Source organism: Zootoca vivipara, chromosome 6 (genome assembly GCF_965207765.1).
Source record: "Zootoca vivipara chromosome 6, rZooViv2.hap1.1, whole genome shotgun sequence".
Taxonomy (NCBI): Eukaryota; Metazoa; Chordata; class Lepidosauria; order Squamata; family Lacertidae; genus Zootoca; species Zootoca vivipara.
The window spans coordinates 64,477,876-64,505,339 of record NC_142589.1 but is presented as its reverse complement, the minus strand read 5'-3'; the positions used below and the strand labels follow the sequence as shown (position 1 = coordinate 64,505,339).

Genomic DNA, 27,464 nt, shown 5'->3' with positions numbered 1-27,464 from the left:
TGTCATACCACTTTAAATGCTCGTGGCTTTCCCCAAAGAATCCTGGGAAGTGTCGTTTGTTAAGGGTGCTGAGAGTTGTTAGAAAACAGTGAGAATTCCCTAGCAAGAGCTAGGGAAGCCTCTTGTCTGATACCCTGGAGGGCCACAGGCAATCCATGTAGACAATGGTGAGCTTTACAGACCGATGGTCTAATTTAACGTGCTAGTTGATTGATTGCCTTCCTTCACACCCAAAGGAGTGTGCCTTTGGGGGTGAAGTCAAATTGCTGGAGAGTTACGGTGCCTGCTGTGGCTGTAGAGACCGATATGGGAGAGACATGTTTTGTTGCAGCTGGGGCAGATGAAGGCGTCTGGTTGTGCTACTGCAAATGCATCACAGCATTTCTTCTTTCTGCACTCCTCCCAACTCTTGTCCGTCAGTCGTCGCTCCTCATTTTTCCAACCATAGTTCACTATATTTCTGCATCAGTTTGCAATTAAGTCCATATGAAAAATTTCCCTAATTTCTCCTAATTTACACATTTTATATGCTGTTGCCTAATACCATATATACATTATTGCAAACAATTTAATCAAATGCATTTTATGCATTTTTATGCACACTTTCATCAAATCTATACATTGTTGAATACAATCTTAATTGGAGAACTGCATTGCAATTAAAGATTGTACAAGTACATTCCAAAATGCAAAGAAATGATGGTTTTTAAGGAAAAGTTACATTGTGGTTCGCACATTGTTTGGGGAAGTGCCAAATTTGAATGTTTCTTTCAAAGTGTTAAGTGAACTGAATTTCTCTCCCATCTCAACTTGCTGCAGGACAGGTTTTTATTTTCCAGATTAGATTTAGCAGATTACATTTGGCAGAGACTATTGATGCAATTTTGTCCCAAACCTGAGTTCCAATCTAAAATACCTTAGCTTGCCATGCCCTAAATTAAGTGTTGCATAGTACCACCATCCAAACTTTTTTTTAAAAAAAACTTTTTTAAAAGAAGACTCTGGAAAATAAACTGTAAAACATTGTCTCTTTGTAGAGCTTCCAGTATGAAACCTTCCTTAGAGGTCAGGAGATATGTTTAAGCACCAAACAGGCAGCGAACTTATCTCTGGCGAGCAGAGGGAGCTGAGCGTTAGATCTCTGAGCCATGCTTGGCAGAGGAGCCGCTGCTTGGTAAGAAACTGGCTGAGTCCTCTGCAAGCTTGTACCATTGAAAGGAATTGTGTTGCTGTTCAATGCCGAACAGAACCAGAGGGATTTGGATTTACAATTCAAATTGTTAATTAACCTTTGAGAAGCTAATATAGAGCTCTCAAAACACTTTTGTTTAAAAAAAAAACTCGGATGCATTTAACATATCAACAGGTTGTTTCCCTGACCCATTTCTGGATTTACATGGTATAATTTGTCACTTGCAGGCCAGAAAACTCTAGATCATTCGCTTGGTGATAACTCTGGAGACAGGGTGCTTTGCTGCACAGCCTGAGCCTGCTCTGCCTTTCCTCGTAGGAGCTCAAAGGAGCAGAGGGACAAAGGAAGCTGCCTTGCTGAATCATGGAGGAGAGGGCTAACGATGGCTACTAGCCATGATGCCTCTGCACAACCTCCAGTTGGAGGCAGCAATGCTTCTGAATAAAAGTTGCAGGAAACCACAGGAAGCAAGAGTGCTCTTGGGCTCATGTTCTGGTTTCCCACAGGCATCTGGTTGGCCACTGGGAGATCAGGATGCTGGACTAGATGGGCCATTGGCCAAATCCTGCAGGCTCTTCTTATTGGCCTATCTAGCTCAGTATTGCTTACACTGACTGGCAGTAGCCCTCCAAGGTTTTAGACAAGAGTCCCTTCCCAGGGCTACCTGGAGATGCCAGGGATTGAACTCAGGACCTTCTGCATGCAAGGCAGATGCAGTGCCACTGAGCTACAGCTCTTCCCCATATGTGGGTCATCACATGAACCCTGTGAAGTAGCTTAGGCTTAAGAGGTACTGACCGGCTCTCGGTCATACCATGAGCTTTACAGATTCGAACCTGGGTCTCCCCAAGTTGAGTCTGACCCACCAACACAGGGATGGAGAACCCGTGAGCCTCCAGATGTTACAGGGCTTTAACTCCCATCAACTCCTTCCAGCATAGCCATGGGTTAGAGATTATGGAAAAGTCTGTCATAGGTAGGGTTACCAGATATCCCTGTTTCCTGGGGACAGTCCCCAGATTTGCAAATAAGTCCCCAGACAAATTCCATCCCTGGAATGTTTCCGAATTTCATCTAATGTCCCCGGGAAACGCAGCAGCGGCAGTCTCAGCAGCCTGGAGCAGTTGGCTCTGGCTGGCTTCACGAGCTGCTCAGAAGTCCCCATATGATGGTGGTGCAGGGGCTCTAAGATGCAGCTTCCGGGCTGCCTCCACCTTCCCTAACCCCAGCAACTAAGCTGTGAAGGGAGGCTTCATGCTGCCTATCAGAGCAGCCTCCCAACTCCTACTTGCCTGCAAGCAGGAGGGGGCAGGGATCTCTCAGTTAGGCAACAAGAAGCCTCCCTTCCCAGCTGAGGGATCCCCGCCCCCCTCCTGCTTGCATGCAAGTAGGAGTTGGGATGGGGCTGCTCCAAAAGGCAGTGTGAAGCCTCACTTCCTAGCTGAGGGATCCCCGCCCCCTCCTGCTTGCATGCAAGTAGGAACGGGATTGGGGCTGCTCCGATGGGAAGGGAGGCATCGCGCTGCCCGAGCCTCGCCGCCGCCACTGCTCTCGGCCCTCCTTCTCCACCTTCCATGCCTGACCCACCGTACACCGCTTCCCCACCACCACAACCAGAACCAACAACTCAGGGGCTGGCCAGGCTCATGGAGAAAGGAGATGGAAGCCTCGGAGAAAGGGGAAACGTGGTGGTTGAGGTCAAGGCAGCAGCCGCCCCTCTGCCACTGCCGTCGCTGCAGCATCAACGTCCTGAACGTGTAGTATTTATTTGTTTGTTTATAGTGTCCCTGGATTCATTGAAAAAAATCTGGTAACCTTGTTGTTGTTGTTGTTTAGTCATGTAGTCGTGTCCGACTCTTCATGACCCCATGGACCAGAGCACGCAAGCGACTTCTGTCTTCCACTTCCTCCCTGACCGTTGTGTCTTGTGGAATTACCAGCATACATACTGAGGTTAGTGGGGCCATGCCACATTCACTCTTAATAGATCAGCCTCCCCTGGAGGAGCTGCTCTTAATACCAAGGGAGCAAAAGACAGTGGTGAGAAATTGGGAAGGTGCAGCTGAGCTCTGAGGCCTAACAAAAGTTCAGAGTCCAAGGAGGAGGAAGCTCGACAGTCCATGCCATCCCCCAGACGGATTGCAAATAGAAAAGCAGGCAGGTGGCAGCTTGCTGAGGGCAGACTGGGGTTGATAAGGCTGTGCTCCACTAGCTCCAGTGGACAAGTCTCCAAGGAATAGAATTGTACACAATATACTGAAATGAATTGTGAGCCATTGCCTTTTAAACTGATTGTGAAGTGTCCTATTTCAAATAAATACTGTACTACACTCCTCCTCCTCCTCCGCTGCACCACTTTCCTACGGGTATTGTACGCTGAAGAGCAAACTGGATTCCTGCAAAAAAGGAAGAAGTGATTTCTTGTCCTTTGTCTCCCCCCCCCCCTTTGGATGGCAGGGTGCTAAGTGTTCTGCTAATGGCTCTCATTTGGCCCAAGGAAGGCAGCGCATTTACATGCAGTAGATTTAGGAGCATTATGAAAATGACGTGTTTATGAGCCTGCATTAGAAGGAAAAGAGGGCATTAATGTTTCATTTTTTTCAAATAAGTCAGGAAATTACTAAGTAAAAGATTGTAACCACAGTAATAACTCAACTTCTTTGGTACAACTGGAGCCGATCCAGCAGCACTTAGTCACGTGAAGGCGTGGAATGCTTTGGGCTCAAGCATGAATAAGTAGGAACAGGGCCCTGAAATATATTGCCACTCCTGATGTAAAATAAGGCCCGGGGGCCGGATGCGGCCCAATCGCCTTCTAAATCCGGCCCGCAGATGGTCCGGGAATCAGCATGTTTTTACATGAGTAGAATGTGTCCTTATATTTAAAATGCATTTCTGGGTTATTTGTGACACCTGTCTGGTGTTTTTACATGAGTAGAATGTGTCCTTTTACTTAAAATGCATCTCTGGGTTATATGTGGGGCATAGGGATTCGTTCATTTTTTCCCCCAAAATATAGTCCAGCCCCCAACAAGGTCTGAGGGACAGTGGACCAGCCCCCTGCTTAAAAAGTTTGCTGACCCCTGGTCTAGTTGCAGGCTGGGGAAGGAACAGCAGTAGGATGGAATGCCCGCAGAATAATAGGCTACTTTAGCATGTTTTTAAAACCTGAATGAGATCAGAGAATGAGCCATAAAAACTAATTTGTGACCACCTAGAATAGATCAATGTTAAACTTGAAAGAAGTATAAAACGGGATTCAACAGCAGTCACTGATGGGTCAATTGAAATTCAGCATCCTCATGAATAGCTTGAAAGTGGGACACTATGGGTGCTTAAATATTGAAGGGGTTATAAAACTAGGAAAGGCTCCAGATACTTTAGAGTACATATGGGCATCACATGTGATACACATCACTCTTTGGGGTCTTCAAGGCAGGATCTCAAGCCACCTGTCTCATTCACTTCTCCCTGCCGCTGATTTTTGCAGCCTCCTCCAAGTTCATGTGCTGCTGTCCTCTGCCTGTGTAGCCTGCTAAAGATCTGTTTTGTGAAATGGCAAGGATGTGATTGTGGTGAGTAGGATGGCAGGGCCACCCCTGCATGTCATCTTCCCCATGTCAACCACACTCTCCCCTCCCCACAAAACAACTGACTTGCTAATGTGAACAGAATTGTCATGGGGAAGGTGGCATGTGGAGAGGCTAAACTGTTCCTTTTTCCAATATGCATCCTCCAATGTGTGTGAGAGGGAGTGAATTTCCCATGCCCACAATCTCAATCCTGTACTGTTTACTCAGAAATAAATCTCACTCCCATCAAGAGGACTTGCGCCCAAGTAAGCATGCATAGGATTGTAACCATAAAGTGGAAAACATAGCATTTTGAGGCTGCTTGTTGTCAGTTAATATTTAAGGACTGTTCTAGATTAAAGAGGGAATTGAAATCAAAAACATAAACTGCTGGGCAGGTGTAGAGCCCCATGAGACCCCAGAGGACAGCCCCTACCATTTCCTCCCCCAGGGTGCGAAGAGACCAGCAGCACTTCCTATTTGCTAAGATGCAGCTGTAGAGGTGGCAGATGTGGCCTCATAATGACCACACCATAGCCATTGACAGCAGCAGCAGCAGGGGATGCATTCCAAGGCAGCCATATCCATGGATCCTGCCACCTGAGGCAGTCTTCTCACCATGCCTCATGGGTGGGCCAGCCCAGACTACAATGGAACCTTGGTTCTTGAACTTAATCCATTCCAGAAGTCCATACAACTCCCGAAACCATTCGAAAACCAAGGTGCAGCTTCCAATTGGCTGCAAGACCTTCCTGCACTCAAGTAGAAGCCACGTTGGACAATCGGCTTCCGAAAAACGTTCGAAAATCTGAACACTTACTTCTGGGTTTTTGGCATTTGAGAGCTGATTTGTTCGTCAACCAAGTCGTTCGAGAACCAAGGTATACAGTAAGCCTGAAACTTACACCTGGGTTATGTTCCCGGGATTGCACCTGAAGCCAAAATCACATATAGTATAGTCAAAACGCATTGGGTTCAATGCTGGGCAGGATTAAGCCAAATTATTTTTCTCCCAGTTGCCCACCTTTCCATTTTCCTTTCTTTCTTTCTTTCTTTTGGCAAGCACATAAAGCTGAATTCACATCCGTTAAATGTGCTCAAGTCTCAGGCTGCTGGGTATGATTTTAACAACTGAGGGGTGCATTTCTTCTATTCAGTTACAGTATTGCATTTAATATCCCACCTCTTTCTCCAGGGAGCTCGAGGTGGTACAAGCATTCTTTTCCCCCACCCCTCATTCAATTGCACATCAGGCGACAACTCCCACTCCTTCATTTCCCCACCTTTGAAATAAAAAAGCACGCGGGCGCCGGCGCCTCTGCCGGTCACGTGCCGCTCCGCCCAGAGAAAGGGAGGCCCCTCCCACTCCGCGTGAGTGGCGTGAAAGGGGGGGCGCGACGATGACGCGCAATGATGCAGCCCGGCGAGAAACGCTGGAGCTGTCGTCATCGCCACGCGCCACCCGCGGAAACGGTTGCTATGGGTTTAACGGCTGTGGCGGCGCTCGGCAGCCGCGCTCGGCCGTTACGGCCTCTATGGAGCGCCGGCCTCCGCGCTCTGTCGGCGTCGGCTGCCCGGGCGCGGCCTCGAGGACTGGTCTACGAGCAACATGGGGAGCCGGCTCAGGTCCTAAAGTAAGGGAGGGAAATGTTTGGGCTGGGCCGGGCGCCCGCTTTGCCATGGAGTCAGCAGGTGCGGTGGGAGAAGCCACGTCCACACAGCCCAACGGCGCTATAGACGTCTGTTTGGAAGTGAAAAAGTCCCTCTGTGTTCTGTAGGGTTAGTGGAGGGTTGCCTTATGTAGCTCAGGGCGTCCTGGGTTTGCAGCCTCAGAATGGGTAAGAATTAAGCTGGTGGAGCGGAAAACCACTACCGTACCAGTGCATCGCCCGGGCTGGGGGAGGCTGCACCGTTGAATTTCTGCCTTTCACGTAGGTATGGCATGGCATGATGGCAAGAAGCACAAGGGCGAGGGGAGGCAGGAAAACGGGGGCTGGAGAAAGAGAATATTTAAGTCGTGAGGGAAGAGAGAGATTACATGATTGGGCTGCCCTCCTAGTGTGTTAAGTTTGTTCAAAGCTAGAGCTCCTGCGTGTAGGTGCATAGTATTTCATCACCTGTAATCATTACATGATTGGAGATGGTTGGCAGAAAAATAAAATTCGATTTCAGAACTTAAGCTTTTGTTCTGGTTTTGTGTGTGCATTGGAACTGGTCTCTCTGTACTTAGTTTTGCTTTCCTTCTTGCACTCCCCGCTGCCCCGCTCTTTTATTTGACCTTCTCTAAGATGGTGCTGTGGTTAAACCACTGAGCCTAGGGCTTGCTGATCAGAAGGTCGGCGGTTCGAATCGCTGTGACGGGGTGAGCTCCCGTTGCTTGGTCCCAGCTCCTGCCAACCTAGCAGTGTGAAAGCACATCAAAGTGCAAGTAGATAAATAGGAACCGCTCCAGAAGGAAGGTAAACGGCGTTTCCATGTGCTGCTCTGGTTTGCCAGAAGCGGCTTTGTCATGCTGGCCACATGACCTGGAAGCTATACGCCGGCTCCCTCGGCCAATAATGCGAGATGAGCGCACAACCCTAGAGTCGGTCACGACTGGACCTAATGGTCAGGGGTCCCTTTACCTTTTACCTTTAAGATGTAATGAGGGACGTGGGTGGCGCTGTGGGTTAAACCACAGAGCCTAGGGCTTGCTGATCAGAAGGTTGGCGGTTCAAATCCCCACGACAGGGTGAGCTCCCAGCTCCTGCCAACCTAGCAGTTCGAAAGCATGTCAAAGTGCAAGTAGATAAATAGGTACCGCTACAGCAGGAAGGTAAACGGCGTTTCCATGTGCTGCTCTGGTTCGCCAGAAGCGGCTTTGCCATGCTGGCCACATGACCTGGAAACTACGCCGGCTCCTTCGGCCAATAACGCGAGATGAGCGCCGCAACCCCAGAGTCGGTCACGACTGGACCTAATCGTCAGGGGTCCCTTTACCTTTTAGATGCAATGGCCTGGGATATAGGACCTGGTAATTGGTGACCTAGCCTTGGTTTCTCCTTCTTTTGGGTAAGTGTCTGCCTTTGTGGCAGTGTTAAACTTGCGAAGCTTGATCAAGGTTTCAAAGGACTTCCAAGAGGCCCTGAAGCTCCTGCACTGTCACAACCGTTGCCTTATATTCACATTGGCTCTGTTTCCTGAAGAGCAACAGAAGTAAAACAATTCAGAGGTATCCCCAAATACTTCAGTTCTCATGATGAGGACGTGTGTGGAAGTTTCTTTCCACACTTTGCAGTTGCAGATTTGCCTATCATGGATTGCTATTTCTGAATTGGTAAGCTAAAGATCCCAACTGACAGGTATTGCAGAGTAGTTCCCAGCTGCTGAGCATCAGCTCTCAGTGATAGTATGTGCAAAACATTTAAATAGTGAAATAATTGAAACAACCTTATGTAGCTTATGGTAAGATTTTACATTCTCATCCTAGAACCTCATTCTTTAGCATCTTTTACTAGATTGTTGCAAATATTTTTCCATTCTTGTTGAAGGGACATTGAATATAGTAGCTTTGGAGATCACATCCTTTTGTAAACTGGGCACAACACTCCTCTGCTGGTCATGGGGATGTGTTTGCCATACCATATATGGCCAAAACACCCAGCTGTTGCAGTATCAGTGACTATTTAAAGTTCAAGTTTTATTTTGGGGTGTGTGGTTGACCTACAGGTGAAACTCAGAAAATTAGAATAGCGTCAAAAAGTGCATTTATTTCAGTAGCGCAACTTAAAAGGTGAAAGCAATATATGAGATAGATGCATGACATGCAAAGCAAGATATGTCAAGCCTTTATGTGTTGTAATTGTAATTATTTGTCGTTAGGCGGGTCAATTATAAATGGAATGTAATTAATGAAATGTAATAGCGATGTTTATTTTTGTTTATTTTTGTATTATTGTAACTATTTGTTTTATTACTGTGGAATTTCCAAAAGAAAGCATTTGTAAAAATTAAAAGGGGGGAAAAGTTGCATTACTGAAATAAATGCACTTTTCAACGATATTCTAATTTTCAAAGTTTCACCTGTATATAAATGATTAGTCAACTACTGAAATCTTCCAAGTACGCAAGCAGGTAATGTTTGTGTTACGTAGGTCTGCCATTAAGTCTGCCTTGTGTCATATATAATAATCAATGGAGTGACATTTCTTCCTTCTTACTTTGAAGGAAGGCAGGGATAATCAAGCCTACAAGTATAACTTTTTAGGTGGGATTAAAAAGTCAATGTCCAGCTAACTTTAGGATTTTAAATCCGTTGAACATAGTCATAGAGATGAATACATCTGATTTTGAGTGAGAGCTTTCTTTTTGTTTGAAATGCATGTTTTTGCTTCTATAATAGCAGGTTAGACTTTGTGGCAGAGAGACAGCTTGCTCCAAACACACAAAATCGTAGATCTAAAGAAGAACTTCAGATTCTGCTCTAATGATAGCTCATTTCTAATTTGAACCTGAGTTTTGAGGTTCAGATTTTCTTACATGATTATAGTATAGTATAGAAATTCTAGATCCAGTTGTAAAAAAATAAGCTGCCAAATTTCTTTAGTTATCTGGAAATATAGATTTTAACTTCTGCTGTTTAAGTTGTAATGGCTTTGGGTTCCAAAATGTAGCATAAATAGGTTTTTTGAATCAGATCATGCATCTTTGCTTTGAATATTTATGTGTTTTGATTACAACTAAAGTATGTTTTAAAATATTCAGACGTCACAAGGCTGAATTGGCTGCACAGCTGAGTTCAACATGGATAATTTGATCACACAAGAAGCAGGCTTGACGTTGATGGGTTTTTAAGCCTACTTCAAGCCTACCTTGTACAGGGATCAGCGGTGCAATCTAGTCCCCACACGGAGTCATCAGGTGATTGACAGGCAAATGACCTCACCAACATGTCAAATTTGGCCCACAAGGGGCAGGGGAAGATTGAGTGAAGGTTATCAGAACTATGACTTATGTCATATTGGGCTACTGGACAATTAAAGTGAACAGAAATAAACTTTAAGAGGTACACTTGCTTAGTATGCAAGCATTCTATATACCTAGCATGAAGGTATCTTACCTCCCACATGCAAGTCCAAGAGGAGGAAACATGGCTGATAAGGCAATCTGAGGGGCCTAGGGTGCAACTTGGGTTGTCATCATGGGCAACCTGCAGGAAGAGATTATTAGTGGTCTGACTGGGGATGAAGAAGGCTATAAATCTATTTGGGACAATGGGTGAGGGAAAATGGTGTCAGCAGAGGCTATGAGAGAAGCAGTGGAGGCTGGAGACAGTTGTTGGGGGGTCTTGCAATGTTGATATAAAAACTTTGGAATGGGCTGCTAAGGATACTTGTCCCTGTCTATTTATGGTAAATTAATTCTGCACTCTCTTCCCCTGATTCCCGTGTTACTTCTTGAAAGTGCCACTGTGATATTTAATTTCTGTCCTGAAAGGAAATCAAATATGACAATTGGCCATAAAATTCCCTGCCCAGCATCTTGTAGATTAAGCAATGGATTTCTTACACAATTTACTTGATCAGTTGAAGCGAGTGACTATTATTCAGCTGAATGGCCTAATAAATTTGAGCAAATTTGGATGATTAGGTTCCTGCCATACTTTGCTGGCAATGTAGTAATTAATGGTCTGTCAGCATTTCCATTAGAACATCAATTTTTCAAGGGAGCTATAAATTTTAAAAAAGAAATCTGGTATGTTCAGAAATGTTGAGATCAAGGGCTCAGACTAAACTGTCTTCGCTACTGGATTTTACTGTTCCTGGTTTTTCAGCACCAGCTACCCTGTTTCTCATATTTTAAGACATACCCATAAAATAAGACATAGCAGGATTTTTAAGCATTCAAGGAATATAAGCCATACCCCGAAAATAAGACATAGTGATAGGCGCAGCAGCAATGCTGGCCGCGGCAGGAGGAGGAAAAAAATAAGACATCCCTTGAAAATAAGCCATAGTGTGTTTTTTTGAGGAAAAAATAAATATAAGACATGTCTTATAATATGAGAAACACGGTACACTAGCTGCACATCTGGAATCTCATAATATAAATATATTATTAATCACATGCCTTTAGTCACTAAAAAAATAGTGGCCGGAAAAGACCCTTCTTGGTCCATGAAAGAATCGTGTGTGCCTGTCACAGTGCTGTCTTGTGGTTTATAGAGGACTTTGCTATGATAGCATCACATAATGTTCTTTCTCTTCCTTTTAAAAGCAGGGGTGGCAGGCCTGTGAGATGTATTCAGTGCCCCCCCCATTTGCCTACTTTTTAAAATTACTTTTTTTAAAGATGCAGACTGCTCATATCAGTTCCCAACTGTGCTGTTGTGGTGCAGAAAGGGTTCTTATACCACCACCATCACTACCTCCGCTCCAAATTTGTCCTGACAGGAATGTTACTGTGTGATCTTCTCTGTGTGCAGAGATACAGTGAATATTGAGTAATATGTAAAGCCTTCCTCCCTCTGTTATGTTCTAGCGTGCAGAGAAGTAGAAGCTAAGCTAAGTCTGCTAGTGAAGGAGTAAGCTTTCTTTTCAGTTAATCCTGGAGTTCTATGACCAGATGAACAACAGATGGCAAGACAGTTGAGGGGATGTACCCTCCTGACACGCTGAAAGCTGGCCTCCCAGAAGAATCTTCCTGTTCCTTAAGATCATATTCTGAGGTTTTAGGTGCCCTAACTTTCAGAAGTTAGAAGAGTGGTGTCCAGGGGTAGGGCCTCTTCTGTGTTGGCACTCTTAGTGTTGAATACATGCCCCCAGATAGCTGTTTGGCACCTGACCTTTATATTTAAGACCCCCGTCAAACTGTGTTTCATGTTCTATTTAGGGAATTCAGTAGGTGATTCCTGCCCCTCTTATTTTTAATGCAGCTGCTTTTTTTTACTGGATTTTGCTATTTGTTGGTTCTATAGGGTGTTGGACTAGATAACCCTCAGGGTCCCTTCCAACTCTGATGGGACACGCATTTCTTGGCCACACCGAAGCCATGTTTCACAGAGTACCAAATCAGGTCAAAAGGGAAAGCTGACTTGAGACCGGGATGGGGAAATCCTTCTATTGTTTGAACCAGACATGCCCCGGTATGCTCCGCCATCCCAATCAACATGATCCGATCACCACAACCTCCGCCCTAAGCCCATAGAAAGGTACACATAACAAAGCCAAGCCAGGATGTTCGGAAATGACAGCTATCTCGTCTAATTACACAAACTCCTTGTCGCTGCTGACAAAGCGTCTCCGTCTCCCCCTCCCAGGAAAGGAGATTATCGATTCCAAGGAAGCCCAGCCGATCTTTAAACAGTGCCAAAATAAAGGAGAAATTGTTTTATACTGTTTCTAACAAATGTTTCCTTTGATACACTGTCTGGCCTGAGATTTCGTTATATCTTGTTACTGAATGTCAAAAGTGTTCCTCTGTAGCTGTCATTGCACGATCGCTGTCAGAACGTAATCGTTCCTTTACTTTTCACTCGCTACAATTGTATGTTGTTGTTGTTGTTTAGTCGTTTAGTCGTGTCCGACTCTTCGTGACCCCATGGACCATAGCACGCCAGGCACTCCTGTCTTGCACTGCCTCCCGCAGTTTGGTCAAACTCATGTTCGTAGCTTCGAGAACACTGTCCAACCATCTTGTCCTCTGACGTCCCCTTCTCCTAGTGCCCTCAATCTTTCCCAACATCAGGGTCTTTTCCAAGGATTCTTCTCTTCTCATGAGGTGGCCAAAGTATTGGCGCCTCAGCTTCACGATCTGTCCTTCCAGGGAGCACTCAGGGCTGATTTCCTTAAGAATGGATAGGTTTGATCTTCTTGCAGTCCATGGGACTCTCAACAGTCTCCTCCAGCACCATAATTCAAAAGCATCAATTCAATTGTATGTAACCCCTTTTAATAGGATGCATCAAGAGGTGACAAGCAAGGAGGGTCCATCAGTTACTTTGGTGCTCCAGGAGATTATGAGATCTCTCCTTTCCTGGAGGGAAAAAGTCTTAGAGCTATACTCCCCCACATTCCCCCTCCACCACAACACTGTGTGACAGAGTAAGCAAAGTCTTTACCCTCAATGGTGTCTCTGTGTACCCTACCCAAGCACTAAATGTACAGTGCTACTGCAAAGAAACCACTCCTATAAATCACTTTTATAAATCTTACCACTAGTATAAATCCCAGGTTTTCCTCTCCCCACCCCCTCTTTGAGGGCAGATAGGAAGTTGCTGTGTTTCAGTATCTATGCAAACCTGGGGAGCTAAAAATTAGAAAACGCTAAAGGAATTTTTGCATTATCTCTGACATAGAATAAACAAGTCTGCAGGTGAAGGTGAGCTATTGCAGTGCCTCTGAGCAATTACTACGCTAACAAAACATTGCTGTGGTGCTCACCCACTTTTTAAAAAGGGGGTGGGGCAAGGCCACGCCAAGTGTGTGACAACAGTTGAGAGGAAAGTATGTGCATGAATCTGCAACATAGGGAAAATGAAGCGGGTTCTTTGTGGGAGGAAGGAAATTAAATATGCAGGTAAAATACACTATGAATTTTACTACAGCACAAAGCTGCAGAGGCAAACAGAATGTAACCGCTTGAGTCTTGTGGATGATGGATTACTCTGTTTCAGTTAAGTCCAAACACATGAGCAATAATTCCAAACTGAGCTAAGCTATAAAGCCTCCCTAACTGCAGCACAGATGCTTCTTGCGACTTGAACAAGGGCCTTGGTATTTGTACTTAGAGTCTATACACAAATTCCCCATGACATTAATGGCTGCAAATGAGCAATTGTGTTTGTGATCAGTTGTTTTAGAACACTAGGATCGCAAGGCCTCTGAAAAGAGTTGTCATGCTTTCAGAAGAAACGGCTGGAACAGGTCTATTAAAACAGCCAAACCTATTAATTCCAACAGCTCCAGCTGTGTGTGGCTTGTATCTTTGTGGGAAAAGATTAAACAATGTTATCAGTGCTAAATCCATCAGTGATGGATAACATTGTGGCAAACATTTCACTCTGTGTCTAAGATGTACCAAATGCTGCTGTGAAAGGAAATTATTGTACAACCTAAAAATGCATTTTTCAGAATCTGATCCCTATGATCTTATGTGGCAACATTAACTAAATGTATACTATTTGTTAAGATTAAGGGCTCATAGTTTGGAGTGTGCCCTGTCCCTACGCTGTATATGGGACTCTCTACACTGACCGTCATTGAGAGATGTAACAGATATATTCACACCCCAGTGGTTTATTTTATTGTAACTTTGGAACTTCTGACCTCCCCACAGTTTATTTTTATTCAGAATAATTTACTGCCTTTTGCAGTGATAGCAACCTTACAGTGGCAACAATAACATGCCTTTCTAAACAACTGAACAGAAAAATAAAAACAGCCAGGACAACATTCTGCTGTAGGCTATATTGATTTACTCTGCAGTAGCCTGTCCTGCATTGGCTTCAAAGCAATGTGTGTTAGTAAACCGACCATAACATTTTAAAAAATGTAAGTCTGTTTATTAGAAGGAACAGTTGCTGCCTGACATGTTAACTCAGAGTATGCGTAGGATTGTAGCCTTTGGTAAAAATGGGAAGCATTGTCTCACTGCGTTCATCCCAACATACATTTCATAGTTGTAATCTTATGCATGCTTGCTTTGAACTGTCCCATTTGACTCAATGGATTTATTTCTCTGCAAAAGGCAAAATCCCAAAGTGTTTACCAGGGGCAGGCACCAGTAAATAGGGCCTACTCCTGTATAATAATAATAATAATAATAATAATAATAATAATAATAATAATATTGGAAACCGTGCCCAGAAGTACCCACCAGGGAGCACAAAGGACTGGGGTGTGTGTGAATGAACAGGGGTGTTTTTTTTTCATCCTCTGTTTACACAGAGGTTCAACACATATTTTCAGAGTCCCTCTCTGCATGGTCAAATAATGCTAATGTCCAAGTGCTAAAATCTTTTGAACATTTGCATCTTGTGCTGTCTATTTCAAAAGTTATAATAAATAACAAGATGAAATATTTAAAAAATCTTTTTTAATAATTCCAGTGGCACCTTTAAGATCAACTAAATATAAGCTTTCAGGGTATGAGCTTTGATGTGTAATACACATATGTATATTTATAAAATGTTTGACATATTGCTGTTCCTCAGATGAGGAAGGAACCTGCAGTTCTCCAGATGTTGTTGCACTACCGCTTCCATCTATGACCATTGGCCATGTTGGCTGGGGATGATAGGAGTTGGGAGTCCAACAGCATCTGGAGAGCAACAGGTTCATCACCCTGTTCTAGCTGTTGAGATTCAACCTGCTTTCTAAGTTGCCTTTTCAAGCATTTGTGCGTGTGTTTTTATCATGTATTTTATGGCTTTGTAGATGGATGATCTTGGTGTGGTGTGGCTGCCTTTTCAAATTGTATTACGGTAGTCTGGTTTGTGATTTATAATGTGGTAGTGTCATTTTTGCTGTGTTTTGCTATCGTGTGATGTTCTTACTGTGAGTTGCTTTGAAAGCCCTAGGGCAGGAAAGCAGGGTTTAAAAAATCTAAATATAGACAAACTTATTGCTGATGGGTTTTTATAACACTTCAAAGCCTTTAGGGACGTCCCTTATTAGCTGAAACTAAATTTCATTATTGTGTTGTCGAATCTAACCTTTAATTACTGATATGCTTTGGTCTCTTTTGAAGGCAAAAGTATTGAACTTTTCCACTCTGCTCTCTGGGGTAGCAACAGAATTGCTGACAGATCAGATGATGGACCAATACATTGGAATGTAGTGTTTGCCTGTTTGTGTGTCATTCTTCAGTTCAGGAATCTAGTGTGTTGGGCAGGTGCTTCAGTGGAGATGCAGTAAATTAATTTGGCTGCCTACTGTGTCCAAGCAGCTGGAAGTCAAGGTTTCTTTTGCACAGGGTATAAGATGGCCAAAGCCAGTGCAGGAATCCCGCTAATGCCAGGTAGCACATTTTCTGTCTTCCATCTGCATTCTTTATGTTGGTTGCTTCCTCACCATAGCAATTTAGTGCTTCAGAGACACTGCTTCTAACAAGTCAGCTGGAATTACAACATTGACTTCATATAGCACTTGACACAACACTATTTCCCCCCATTAAAAATCTGTCAAATCCTAGACTTATGGGCAAGAGCTTTGATATGGGTTTACTCAGAAGTAAGTCCCATTCATTAAAGATGCTGCTTCTCCCTGCCACTCTGCTTAAAATACGATCCTGATTGTTCCTTGGCAAGTGGTGCCTTTTAAACTTGGTGCCAAATGCAAGCCCTGCTGGGATTGATTCCGCTCAGTAGCTCTGAATTGGAGCTCCCAAGTGACACCAGTCTCTGCCAGAAGTGGAGCTTGAAGACAGCATCAATCAGCTGATCTGCATTGACTTCAAGCTCTGCTTGGATTGGCTGGTATCTTCCTTTGCAGCACAACTTGAGCTCAAAGAAAAACCTGACATCATGGTGATGCTACCAGATTGATGAGTGGGTAGCTGTGTCCACCTGTCAAAATGGCCCTCCAAGGATGGGTGAGCTCGTGATTTAGCCTGCCAGCCAGATCCTGTTCCCCATCCCAGAATTAACACAGTATCCTAAAAAGCCCTGATAGCACTTTGCTAGTGTTATAGGGTGCTGCAAATGCATTTTAAACAGAAACAAATGGCATAAGATAAAATAGGAGAATACAGAAAATACTAGAATGCAACAGGTTGGGAAAATCACTCAGTTTTCAGAGAATCTCAATGACACCCATTGGTCACGTATAAAACTGGTTTCTCAACTGGTTGGTTAGAAATGCACTAAGGTTCCACAGCTGCTCCTGCAGAAGGATGCTAACAGAAGCTTTGAATGGTACTTAATTAAGTTCTCTTTTGGATGAGAGGTTGGACCTGATGGATGAATACTTTAAAGACAGATTAAACTCCATCAAAATACTTAAGAATCACATGGGTGAGAAAGAGCCTTAAGCATAATATTGCATTTTTGTCTGCCTTTCCTTCCAGCCTAAAGGAGATAGATCTGGCAGAGCTGGGGGATTCTGGAGTCAATGTGAAAATGATTGCAGCCCCTATCAATCCATCTGACATCAATATGATTCAAGGTAACCTTGGCTTGCATGCAGACAGTTTCATTCTTGCTCCGCATATCATTTCTTCATATAATGCTGTCAGATGGTAATAAGGCAAAATTGTTGTTGTTGTTTAGTCGTTTAGTCGTGTCCGACTCTTCGTGACCCCATGGACCATAGCACGCCAGGCACTCCTGTCTTGCACTGCCTCCCGCAGTTTGGTCAAACTCATGTTTGTAGCTTCGAGAACACTGTCCAACCATCTTGTCCTCTGACGTCCCCTTCTCCTAGTGCCCTCAATCTTTCCCAACATCAGGGTCTTTTCCAAGGATTCTTCTCTTCTCATGAGGTGGCCAAAGTATTGGAGCCTCAGCATCACGATCTGTCCTTCCAGGGAGCACTCAGGGCTGATTTCCTTAAGAATGGATAGGTTTGATCTTCTTGCAGTCCATGGGACTCTCAAGAGTCTCCTCCAGCACCACAATTCAAAGGCAAAATAGATTGTCTGAATTTAATGATAGACCCTGTGGAATATACCACAGGGGTTACATGGCCAACTTTCCTTCTTCTGTGCGTGTGCACACAAAGACACAATTTGAATCGGGTTGAATTCCTTTCCATCTCTGAAAACAATGTTTTCTAAGGGCCATGTCTGTCACTGTGTGCTATGCAAGTTATTAATGTTGTCTAAATACTCGGAATGATTTGGCCACCAAATACATATAAGCAGCAAAGCTCCATAAAGTGCATAAATATTCATATGTGCTTTTCAATAGTGATGCTATCCACTTAATACTGAAGAGCGAAAGCAAGAAGTAGCAGGAAGAGATGTTCCTCTTACCTCTCAACTTTTCAGACTCTCTCCCAACATGCTCCCTCCCAGATTGGCTCTGACTGGTTTAGGCAGTAGCATGTTCTAGAAGGCCGCAATTGCCATTCAGCTGTTTCAGCTTCCGCTCCCTGTTCAGCAGCAACAAATGAAAATGACAGTGGAGGAATTGGTCCTTGTGCCTCTGGCATGGGGTGAAGGTCCCTATGTGTTGTGTTTAGGAGCGCATGGAGGATATGAAGGTGCCAGAACATCCAAAGCAGGTGTGCAGAACCTGTAAACCCTACGCCCTCCAAACATTGGACTACAACTTCCATCATTCCTGACCACTGGCAATGCTGAATGGGACTGATGGAAGTTAAAGAAACCAATGACAGCTAGGAAGCAGCTGGAACCCCATCCCTGAGCTGGGAGAAGGATGCAACTTCATTCACAGAGACAGAGAGTGAGTGTTCCAACGGCTGCAACAGATTTACCACTTTTCATTTACTTAAAGTGCAAATTGTCTTTTAGTTTATGTTCATTGTTAACCACCTTGGAAACTATTTTGATTGAAAGATGGTCTATAATGGGCGTTTCAGTCATAAGTAATGAATGCTCATATGCATGTCACATGCTGGCATCTTGTTTCTGAATATGAAGAAAAAATGAAGCAAGTCTGAATATTGGCTTATTCCCAATAACTGCTTGGATGTTTTATGGTATATGTAGTTGTCATCTTGCAGGGACGTATGCTACTCTGCCTGACTTGCCTGCGGTTGGTGGGAATGAAGGAGTTGGACAAGTGATTGAAGCTGGGAGTCGTGTGACTTCTCTGAAGCCAGGTGATTTGGTTATCCCAGCTGATGCAGGACTTGGTGAGCTTGAATAACTTTTTAAAAACAATTAACTAAGAAAAAATTGGTTCTGCAACTAGATAAGAGAAAGAAAACATACTCATCAAGGGCCATAACCCGTCTGATAGTCTGATTCCCCAGTTTAAAGAAAGATGCTCTCTTTTGCTGTACATCTACAAAGACATGCACTTGGAAATCTCTGATGAAGATACAGTAGCGCCCACCTGCTTTCATCAATCAACTGAGAATTTATGCCTAAGTGGGCAGAGTTTGCAGCATTTGGTGGATAGCCAAAAATTAATTATATGACCTTCTGTATTTTCTCCCCATGGGACAAAGAGAAACTTCCAAGGTCATGGATTAATAAAATAGGGGGGGGGGTGTTTTAAAAGTTTTGCACTGCAATGGTCATTGCCTGCTTCATAGATACCCATAGTATGTTTAACTCTTAAACAACAACAGAAAACCAGGAGGGCCAATCAGTTCTCTTATCATGCCTACCTGGGCCTGAAAAAAGAACAGCCCTGATGTTCTTCCAAGAAAATATTTGTGACCCAGCAACAGGCAAAAACTCAATTTATTTCTTCTTTGCTCTTAGGCATGTCAGTAAACATTTTGAAACTACTAGCTTGCAGGAATGGAGCTATTCATAATTTTTGACCTATTTCTTGAACTGGAAGCTTTTAACTTAAGCTGCTTGTTTCTAGCTGCACTCTTTGCCCAAATTGGACTTTTTTTCTTTTATCCCTCAAATCAGGAACATGGCGAACAGAAGCAATATTTGGTGAGGAGACTCTGCTGAAAATTCCTCCTGATACCCCATTAACTTGTGCTGCCACTTTAAGTGTCAACCCCTGCACAGCTTATCGGATGTTGTTGGACTTTGAGGTCTTGAAGCCAGGTGTGTACTGACAATGTGCTTTGTAGTATTTGTACATCATGAGCAACTTTACCAGATGGACATGGTTGTAGCCATTGGTTGGCCATTGGAGAAACTACTGGCCCTTTGTTATAATCCAGCGGGTCTGTAGTTGAGTTATAAGATGCATCACTAGACTCTCTAGCAAGGATGCAGAGAGGAATAGAGGTGAGGGATGAGCAAAAGAACTCTAACTTGCCTTTCTCATCTTAATTACCATTTAGTCTGGATAGCATAATCATGCAGACAGGTATTCTCAATTATTGCTCCTTCATCATGAATTTCATCCCCTGGGAGAATTTCCAAAGTTCAAGTCTGAGCCTGTTCGAGAAGCAGCACAAGATGAATTTTTGTTCTGTTTTTCCCAAGTGACTTGACGTGGCCAGAAACAAGGAGGGGGAAGAGTGAAACTCGGGCAGTGGAAGAATTGTAACTGAGGCTGTATGGTTCTTGTCATGCTTTCATTCCTAGGCCACCTCTGCCTTGCCACTCAGATTTTTGTCTTCGTTCATATTTCATTATCACCCCTTCCTCCTCTACCACCAAACACTCTGTCTTCTCTGTTTTGTTTCATTTATTTTCAACTGGTAATGATTTAGCACAGACATTGATAGCAAAATCTATAGCTGCTGATGGAAATAGCAAGATTTTTGCAATGGTCAACCATTTTATCATTTCTAGAGCTAACCCTTCAAATTAGGGAGTGATGGGTTCCTACCAAGAACAACATGGATTGTGGCTTCTCAGAATCTGTTGCATTTATGTCCTGCTTGTAGGCTTCCCATAGACCACAGTGAGCAGAATCATAGACCAGAGAAGCATTTGGTCTGACCCAGCAGGGTTGCTCTTGTGTTATAAATTCTGTAACAGACAAGAATGAAAATTTGCAAACTCCACCAAAGGAAATGAAAGGGAATCTTAAACAGAGATGCATCTGTTTGTCTGCAGGAGATTCAGTCATCCAAAATGCAGCCAATAGTGGAGTGGGGCAGGCCGTCATCCAGATCGCAGCAGCCAAGGGGTTCAAAACAATAAATGTGGTCAGAGATAGGTGAGTTACAGTGAAACTGCTCATTCTGCATATCTTAAAACTTTTTTTTATTTTGCTTTGGCCCAAACAGCTCCCCTAGTTGCTACTTGGCTTGGCTTGGCAGGAGAGGATATTCTCTTGGTAGCAATTCCCAAAGTTAGAGTTAAGCAGGTAAATGCATTGCAGTCCTGCAACATGATCATACCGTATTGTAGGTTTTTTTAAGTGTAGCATAACTTCCAGCAGGTACAGATAAAACCAGGTGCAAATTAAGAGTTCCACAATTTCTTAAAGAAAACTTTAAAAACTGTCACAGAGACTGTTTTGGAGGGGGTGTTAACTGGAGTGGTGTCGTGTTTAGTATGTTGGACTAGGACCTAGGAGGCCAGGGTTCAAATCCCCACTCAGCCATGATGCTAACTAAGTGACCTTGGGCCAGTCAGGATGGCTCAGTTGGTTAAAGTGTGGTGCTGATAACGCCAAGGCTGCGGGTTCAATCCCCATTTCAGGGGGTTGGACTATATGATCATCAGGGTCCCTGATATTGTATTTTAATATTTTTAATATTGTATTTTAATCTGTATTTTAATTAATTGTTTTTTCTTTTATGTCTTATTGTAATTTTACTGGTATTAGCCGCCCTGAGCCCGGTTTTGACTGGGGAGGGCGGGGTATAAATACAATTTTTTTATTTTTTTTTTATTTATTTATTTATTTATTAAAGTGGAGGGGGAGAGGACTATATATGCCACCTTGTGCTCCTTGGAGAAAAAGGTGGGATTTAAATGTAACATTATAATAATTTTAAAAATAGAAGAGGGGAATCATAACCTTTCCCATCTGTGCTCCCACCCTTCACTGAAATCTTTATCCTCAACTACTACTCATATATTGCTGCTATCCTCTCTGGGGGCAAATGACAGTCACAGTTTTAGTATCTGTAATCTTTGTCCTTCAATGTAGTTAATGCAGTGTGAGGAGAGGGCCAAATATATGCCCTACCCCAAGAATGTAAGAACGGCCTTGCTGGATCAGGGCAGCCAGGCCCATCTAATCCAAGGGAAATGTTCTCTTCTCACAATTGCTAGCCAGATGTCTACGGAAAGCCACAAACAGGACGTGAGCACAATAGCGCACTCCCACTAGTATTCTCCACAACTAGTATTCTGATACTGGAGGTCATATGTATCCATCATGTTTTATCTTCCATGATTTTGCCTAATCCCTTTCGAACGCTGTTGAAATTAGCTGCCATCATTACATCTTGTGGTATCAGGTTCCACAGTTTAGCTATTTACAATATTTCCTCTTCCCTGTTCTGAATCTCCCTTCATTCAACTTTATTGGATGCTCCCAATGAGTTAGATGAGAGAAGAACAACAACTCCTTAGCCACTAACTCTACACTAGGCATCATTTTATGCATCTGCTTCCCGTCTTCCCACCTCTTCACTGCTTCACATGCAGTGTTACACTAACCTATGGGTGTCTGAGTTTAGTTAATAATTGCTGTTAACTACTATATTATTATTATTTAAAGAAGCATTTAATTGACTACATTTCTTCCAAACCCTCCCTTGTGTCTAGTCAATGAAAAGTGGGCATGTGAATGTCTGATTAAAAGGGATTTATTTTGGAGAAGAGTAGAGAAATGGAAGTGGCATGGCTGATGGCTCCCACGCTATGGTTTCTGAATTATAATCTACTTAGGTGTCTGAGCAATTGGCAAGTGGTTCCCTCAGCACCGTATTCTGAGGAAGCTGCTTCAGTGACTGACTACAGGAAGAACAGCAGAAGCTCTTCCTTTTCTCACCAAACGAGGACTTGGGTTCACATGATGGCGAGTACAAGAAGATGTTCTTCCTCACAACTGTGCAGCATGGCATGGTAAACAGCAGGTCTTAACATTAACTAAATTCCCTTTTCATTTGTCCTTCCTTCCCAGACCCAATCTCCAGGAGCTTGTAGACAGACTGAAGTCCCTTGGAGCAGACCATGTCATCACAGAGGAGATGCTGAGAAAACCGGAATTAAAAGAGCTGTTTAAGGTATAAGTGAAAACCAGATTTCTGGGGGACAGAGATGGCAAAGAAAAACAGGGTTGCCACAGTGAATCACTACTGGTTGATAATAAATGAAACAAAACAGACAGAGAAGACAGAGTGTTTGGTGGTGGTAGAGTGGAAGATAATGAAATATGAACAAAGACAAAAATCTGAGTGGCAAGGCAGAGGTGGCCTAGGACTGACACCACAACAAAAACCATACAACCTCAGTTGCAATTATTCCACTTAAAACTGAAGTCAGATTTTCTGCATTCCTTTCTGTTTCTCCTCCTGTCTGCCCAGGAGCTGTCGCCTCGTATTATGGGCCAAACCATGAATCTTTTCAAAAATTCAACTCAGTTGCATCCTAGAGATAAAAGATTCCAGCTCATGGGAGTCTTGATTATAGTTGTATTGAATGGCACAAAATGAGTCAGGATCAGGTGTATGTGTCTCTTTGTGAGAATCCGTTCTGAAAGGTGGACATCTTGAAGCTAAAGCAGCAAACACATGCGGTGAGGGGGGGAGGCAGTAAAAGAAGGAGCTTATTTTCTGTGCAATCTCTTGTTCTCCAGAAAATCCCTAGGCCCATATTAGCTTTGAATGGCGTTGGAGGGAAAAGTGCCACTGAGTTGCTGCGTCACCTGCAGTAAGTTCAGCTATTTGTTGGGGGTGCATTTTAAGTGTTTACTAAATGCCTTTGTCTTAGTGTTTTTAACTGCTTGTATATTTCATATTTTAAACATTTTAAATATTTGCATTGTGAACTGCTCTGGGATAAATATTTAAATAAATGTATTTAAATAGTATTGCTTGTGGCTGGAATCCTCTAGTTCACAGTGCAGATTTACAAAATCCTCTCTTGGGTGTGTGCACTCATGTTTCTTGAAGAAACAAGATTGTGGGTGAATTGAAAGTCTTCCTTCCTATATTCCTAATATTAAAAAAAAAGAGTTTTCCCAAGGATATGAGATTCCAGCTCCCAGAGGTCTTAACTGTAGTTATATTGATCATTATCACAGAGGTTCAGTATGCGTAACATTTAAGAGAGAAATTAAGATGTGTTAAAAGACATAGAATACCTTACTTGTTGAGCTAATAACTTGCAAATGCCTGCCAGTGCTAAAGGGTCTCTTCTGCTGAAACTTGAGCATGCTTGAGTTTCATGTTCCAAGGGAATGAAGTTCTATATCTTCCACGAGAGACTCCTATGCCCAGTAGCCGTTTGAGCACAGATCATGGAAGGACTGAAACCTACTCTTGAGCAAATTTAGCTGTCATCTTGATTGGACACAGGAAGGGGGTTGGTATCCTAATTGGGACCCCACTAGTTTGGGGCTTTATTAATCAAAGCTGGCTTGTGTTCCATAATTTAGTGTAGCCACTTGAAATTACCTTGAAGGCCTGCCAGGCACTTCCAGGAGCCCACCCTATTATTGAAATGCCTGCCAGGCACTCCCAGGAGCCACCCTATTATTTAAAGGCAGACAATTGCCCGGGGCCACAAACCTGCAGATGTTCTTTCTGAAAAGGAACAGATCTCTCTTTAGGCAATAGACAGGGTGGATTCTGAATGCCAGTTGCAGGTAATCACAGGTGAGGAGAGTGCTGCTGTGCTCAGGTTCTGTTTGCAGGCTTCCCATGGGCATCTCATTGGCCACTGTGAGAAGAGCGAAGAGCAGGATGATGGACTAGGTGAGCCTTTGGCCTGATCCAGCAGGCTGTTCTGAAAGGGGCCCCTATGCACTTTTGTACCCTAACTCACCTTCCCAATATTTTGCTTGATCTAAATTTAAGACATTTTTCTAAGGAAAAGGAATGGCATTCTGGTATTTGTGCAGTACTGTTTACTGTGAACTATTGGGCTGTGTTGCTTACAAATTAATCCTGGTAAAATTAGCCAGATATCCAGGAGATGAGAGAAGCTGGTCAACAAAATAGACTTGAGTACTGAAGTAAGAGGATATGCTTGTTGTCTGGAAATGGAAAAGCCCGACCATTTAATCTTCTAATCTCACTGCTAACTCTTCCTATAGGCACAAAGGGACCATGGTTACCTATGGTGGAATGTCAAAGCAGCCTATAACAGCCCCTGTGGTGAGTAGCCATGAGATTTCTGTGGTTTACTTAATTTTTTTCTGCACGTTTCCATTTGTTAAGGGGCAATAGCTTATTCCTGTTGCGTTTCTCCTTGCAACGAGTCATCTCTTTCCTTGGCAGAGTGCCAAATTCTTCACATCTATGGGGCAAAACCATTCTCATGCCAGTTCATGTTGTGCTCCAAAATGTCCTCCAAAAGAAAATATATTGCAGGGCTTTCATAATCCCTCTGCTTTTTTCTGCAGAGTGCACTGATCTTTAAGGATGTGAAACTTCGTGGCTTTTGGATGACCCAGTGGAAGCGGGACAACGCACAGAGTAAGTGATGGTAATGTGCAATGGTGAAATAGAGTTTGGAAGAAAAGAGCAGGGTGATGTTTGGTCCTGTATATTGATAAGAGAGCATGTGCCATGCATCCCTGGAATCTCCAGTCAGAAAAAAATGGATAGAAGCAATAGGAGAGAACTCTGCCTGAGACCCTGGAGAACCCCTTATCGTCAGAAGCATTAGCTGACTTCGAGCTGGTTTCTGTGCATCTCTGCTGTCCAGTTTTAGTGTTGGAATCTCTGATCTGTAATAAAATGAATGTAAATGTGTAGTTGCGTGTTATACCAGTAGTATGCTGTAGATAATTCGCTCTGCCCCCTGAGCCGCTCTTTGGCATCTTAGCCCACCTCACAGGCCACTGCTGTGCACCTGACTCCAATTGCTGAACATCAAGCTCTAGTTTAAACAACAAAAGAAACCACTCCTGTTCTACCCAGCGCACAAAAGAGGTACAGTATCTTGAACTGTGTTAGAAGAGAACATAAGAAGAGCCTGCTGGATCAGCCCAATGGCCCATTTAGTCCAACATCATTTTCTCCCAGTAGCAAAACAGATGCCTAAGGAACTTGCAAGCAGGATCCGAATGCAATGCCCTTCTCCCCTTCTGTGGTCTCCAGCGACTGGTATTCAGATGCATTACAGCCTCCAGCTCAAGTTGGAATTTCAGTATCTCTGCCCTGAACAACATCCATGTGTTGTTCATGTCACTTTTGACTTCCCTACTTCTAAACAATCAAAATCTGCTTATTAGTAGCAGTAGATTTAATAGCATCATTTTCATTCTCATGCCAGTTCTTGTTCAATGTAAGCTCAGTTGTTTTTGAGAACATTTAATATGTACTCTGCTTTGTTTCCTGTATACAGACAAAGAGAAACTGAGAGGAATGATTGAAGATCTATGTGAGCTCATTCGTAAGGGTCAGCTCACAGCTCCAGCCTGCCAAGAAGTCCCACTGATAGACTACCAAGCTGCTTTGAAGTCTTCCATGAAGCCCTATGTATCAGCTAAACAGATCCTCATTATGTGAAGCCGGTCTGATGGGAAAATTTGTACACAGCCTGTTCAGATGGAGGTCAGGCCCAGCTGGTTTGAGGGCTCCCAAGACTAGGACTTTTTCAAAACCCCATGCCCTGCAGCTTGGCAGAGGGGGAACTGTGGGGGCAAATGGCCCAGTCTATCCAGTAATAGTGGTGGTGGGAGATTAAAGCTCTTGTTTCTATATGACTAGGAAATACTGGTTTCATGGCAGAAGGTGAGGTGGAGGATGACCTAGGGAGACTTTCCCTCAGTGTACCCTGATCCAGATTTTCAGTGAAGGAACTGTACAAAAGCTGCTGTGTGCTCAAATTCAGAGTGCCTACTGCCAGAGCATGTGATCTGCCAGCCTCATGGCACTGCTTTTTGTGACCCTGGAGATGAGTCACTTTCTTCCTCCTATAGCACACTTTTTGCTGGCTTTTCTGCACTTCGGCTCTGATTCTGATTGCATTTTCAAGTATAAGGTGGTTGTTGTTTAGTCGTTTAGTCGTGTCCGACTCTTCGTGACCCCATGGACCAGAGCGTTCTAATTCACATTGTTGGTCCATTAGCGATGGGCAACATGAGCTGTATCTAGCCTACCAAGGCTTTCCCCCTGGAGTTACCACTTTGCAGGTTACTTTCTGAGAGTGTTGGTGTGTCAGATGTAGCCTGCAGTCCTTAAGTGCCATCCTCCTAATCTGTATATAACGCATAGAAAGACTAGTTTAAAATTGGTTATTTATATCAAGACTGTTGTAACTGAAATGAAGGCAAATTGTATTTGATTGCAAACCTGTTCTTGCAGAACCGTGTAATGGCCGTTGAAATGCCAATGATTCTCGTTTCCAATAAAATTCTCTAGCTCTGATCAGTGATGAGATTTTTGCTGGAGCTTAGTAATAGGCTATGGCACTCTTGAAGCTGTTCAGTCATGTAGTGTTGCTATATCAGCCTCTGGGGTATTTCATGGTGTTGCTTTAATAGCTTATATGGTGCTTTCACACATTAGACTTGAGCAGTGTAGAAGCGTGTATGTTTATATGCATTAGCACGCACACACATAAGCATAAAATGAGAACGGCTGTGCTGGGCTTTGATGAAAGTTATCAGTGCATGGACTAATTATGATGAGAAAGTATATCAGGCCCACAGAGATTGGAAATATAGCAATAGAAACATTTTAAGCCCGGAGAGAAATTGTGTGATAGCCCTGGGGAAATCAGTCAATATTTCTTTTTAATTCTAGAGTATGGATTGATTTTCTAAGTGTTGGTGATACCATGAACTTGAAGAATTTGGGGTTTCAAAGGGGTTGTTTTTAGGGATAATTTTGAACATTTTGATTGCCCCTTTCCAGCTCTACAATATCTTTATTTTTTTGCAGTGACCAAAACTCTACACCAGAGCTTTCCAAACTGTGTGTCACAACACATTAGTGTATCTGCTGCAGTGTGTAGGTGTGTCATGTGAACACTCCCTGTGC

General features: G+C 43.5%; 1 protein-coding gene across 1 annotated transcript; it reads left to right on the top strand.

Moving 5' to 3' along the window:
- The first annotated feature begins 6,224 nt into the window (after window positions 1-6,224).
- MECR (mitochondrial trans-2-enoyl-CoA reductase) lies at window positions 6,225-26,849 on the top strand. Its single transcript, XM_035120264.3, has 10 exons — window positions 6,225-6,398; window positions 16,810-16,907; window positions 18,429-18,560; window positions 19,297-19,440; window positions 20,407-20,509; window positions 22,433-22,535; window positions 23,108-23,181; window positions 24,569-24,629; window positions 24,878-24,950; window positions 25,825-26,849. Exons 1-10 carry the CDS (start codon window positions 6,244-6,246, stop codon window positions 25,986-25,988), a joined length of 1,107 nt encoding a protein of 368 aa, XP_034976155.3. The 5' UTR covers window positions 6,225-6,243; the 3' UTR covers window positions 25,989-26,849.
- Window positions 26,850-27,464: the final 615 nt, after the last annotated feature.

Excerpts from the sequence above, each read along its gene's own strand:
- MECR (XM_035120264.3), top strand. The coding sequence starts at position 6,244 with ATGGGTTTAACGGCTGTGGCGGCGCTCGGCAGCCGCGCTCGGCCGTTA. Across the intron at positions 19,441-20,406 it reads CTTTGAGGTCTTGAAGCCAG|GAGATTCAGTCATCCAAAAT; the intron begins GTGTGTACTGAC and ends GTTTGTCTGCAG. Across the intron at positions 24,951-25,824 it reads GAAGCGGGACAACGCACAGA|ACAAAGAGAAACTGAGAGGA; the intron begins GTAAGTGATGGT and ends TCCTGTATACAG.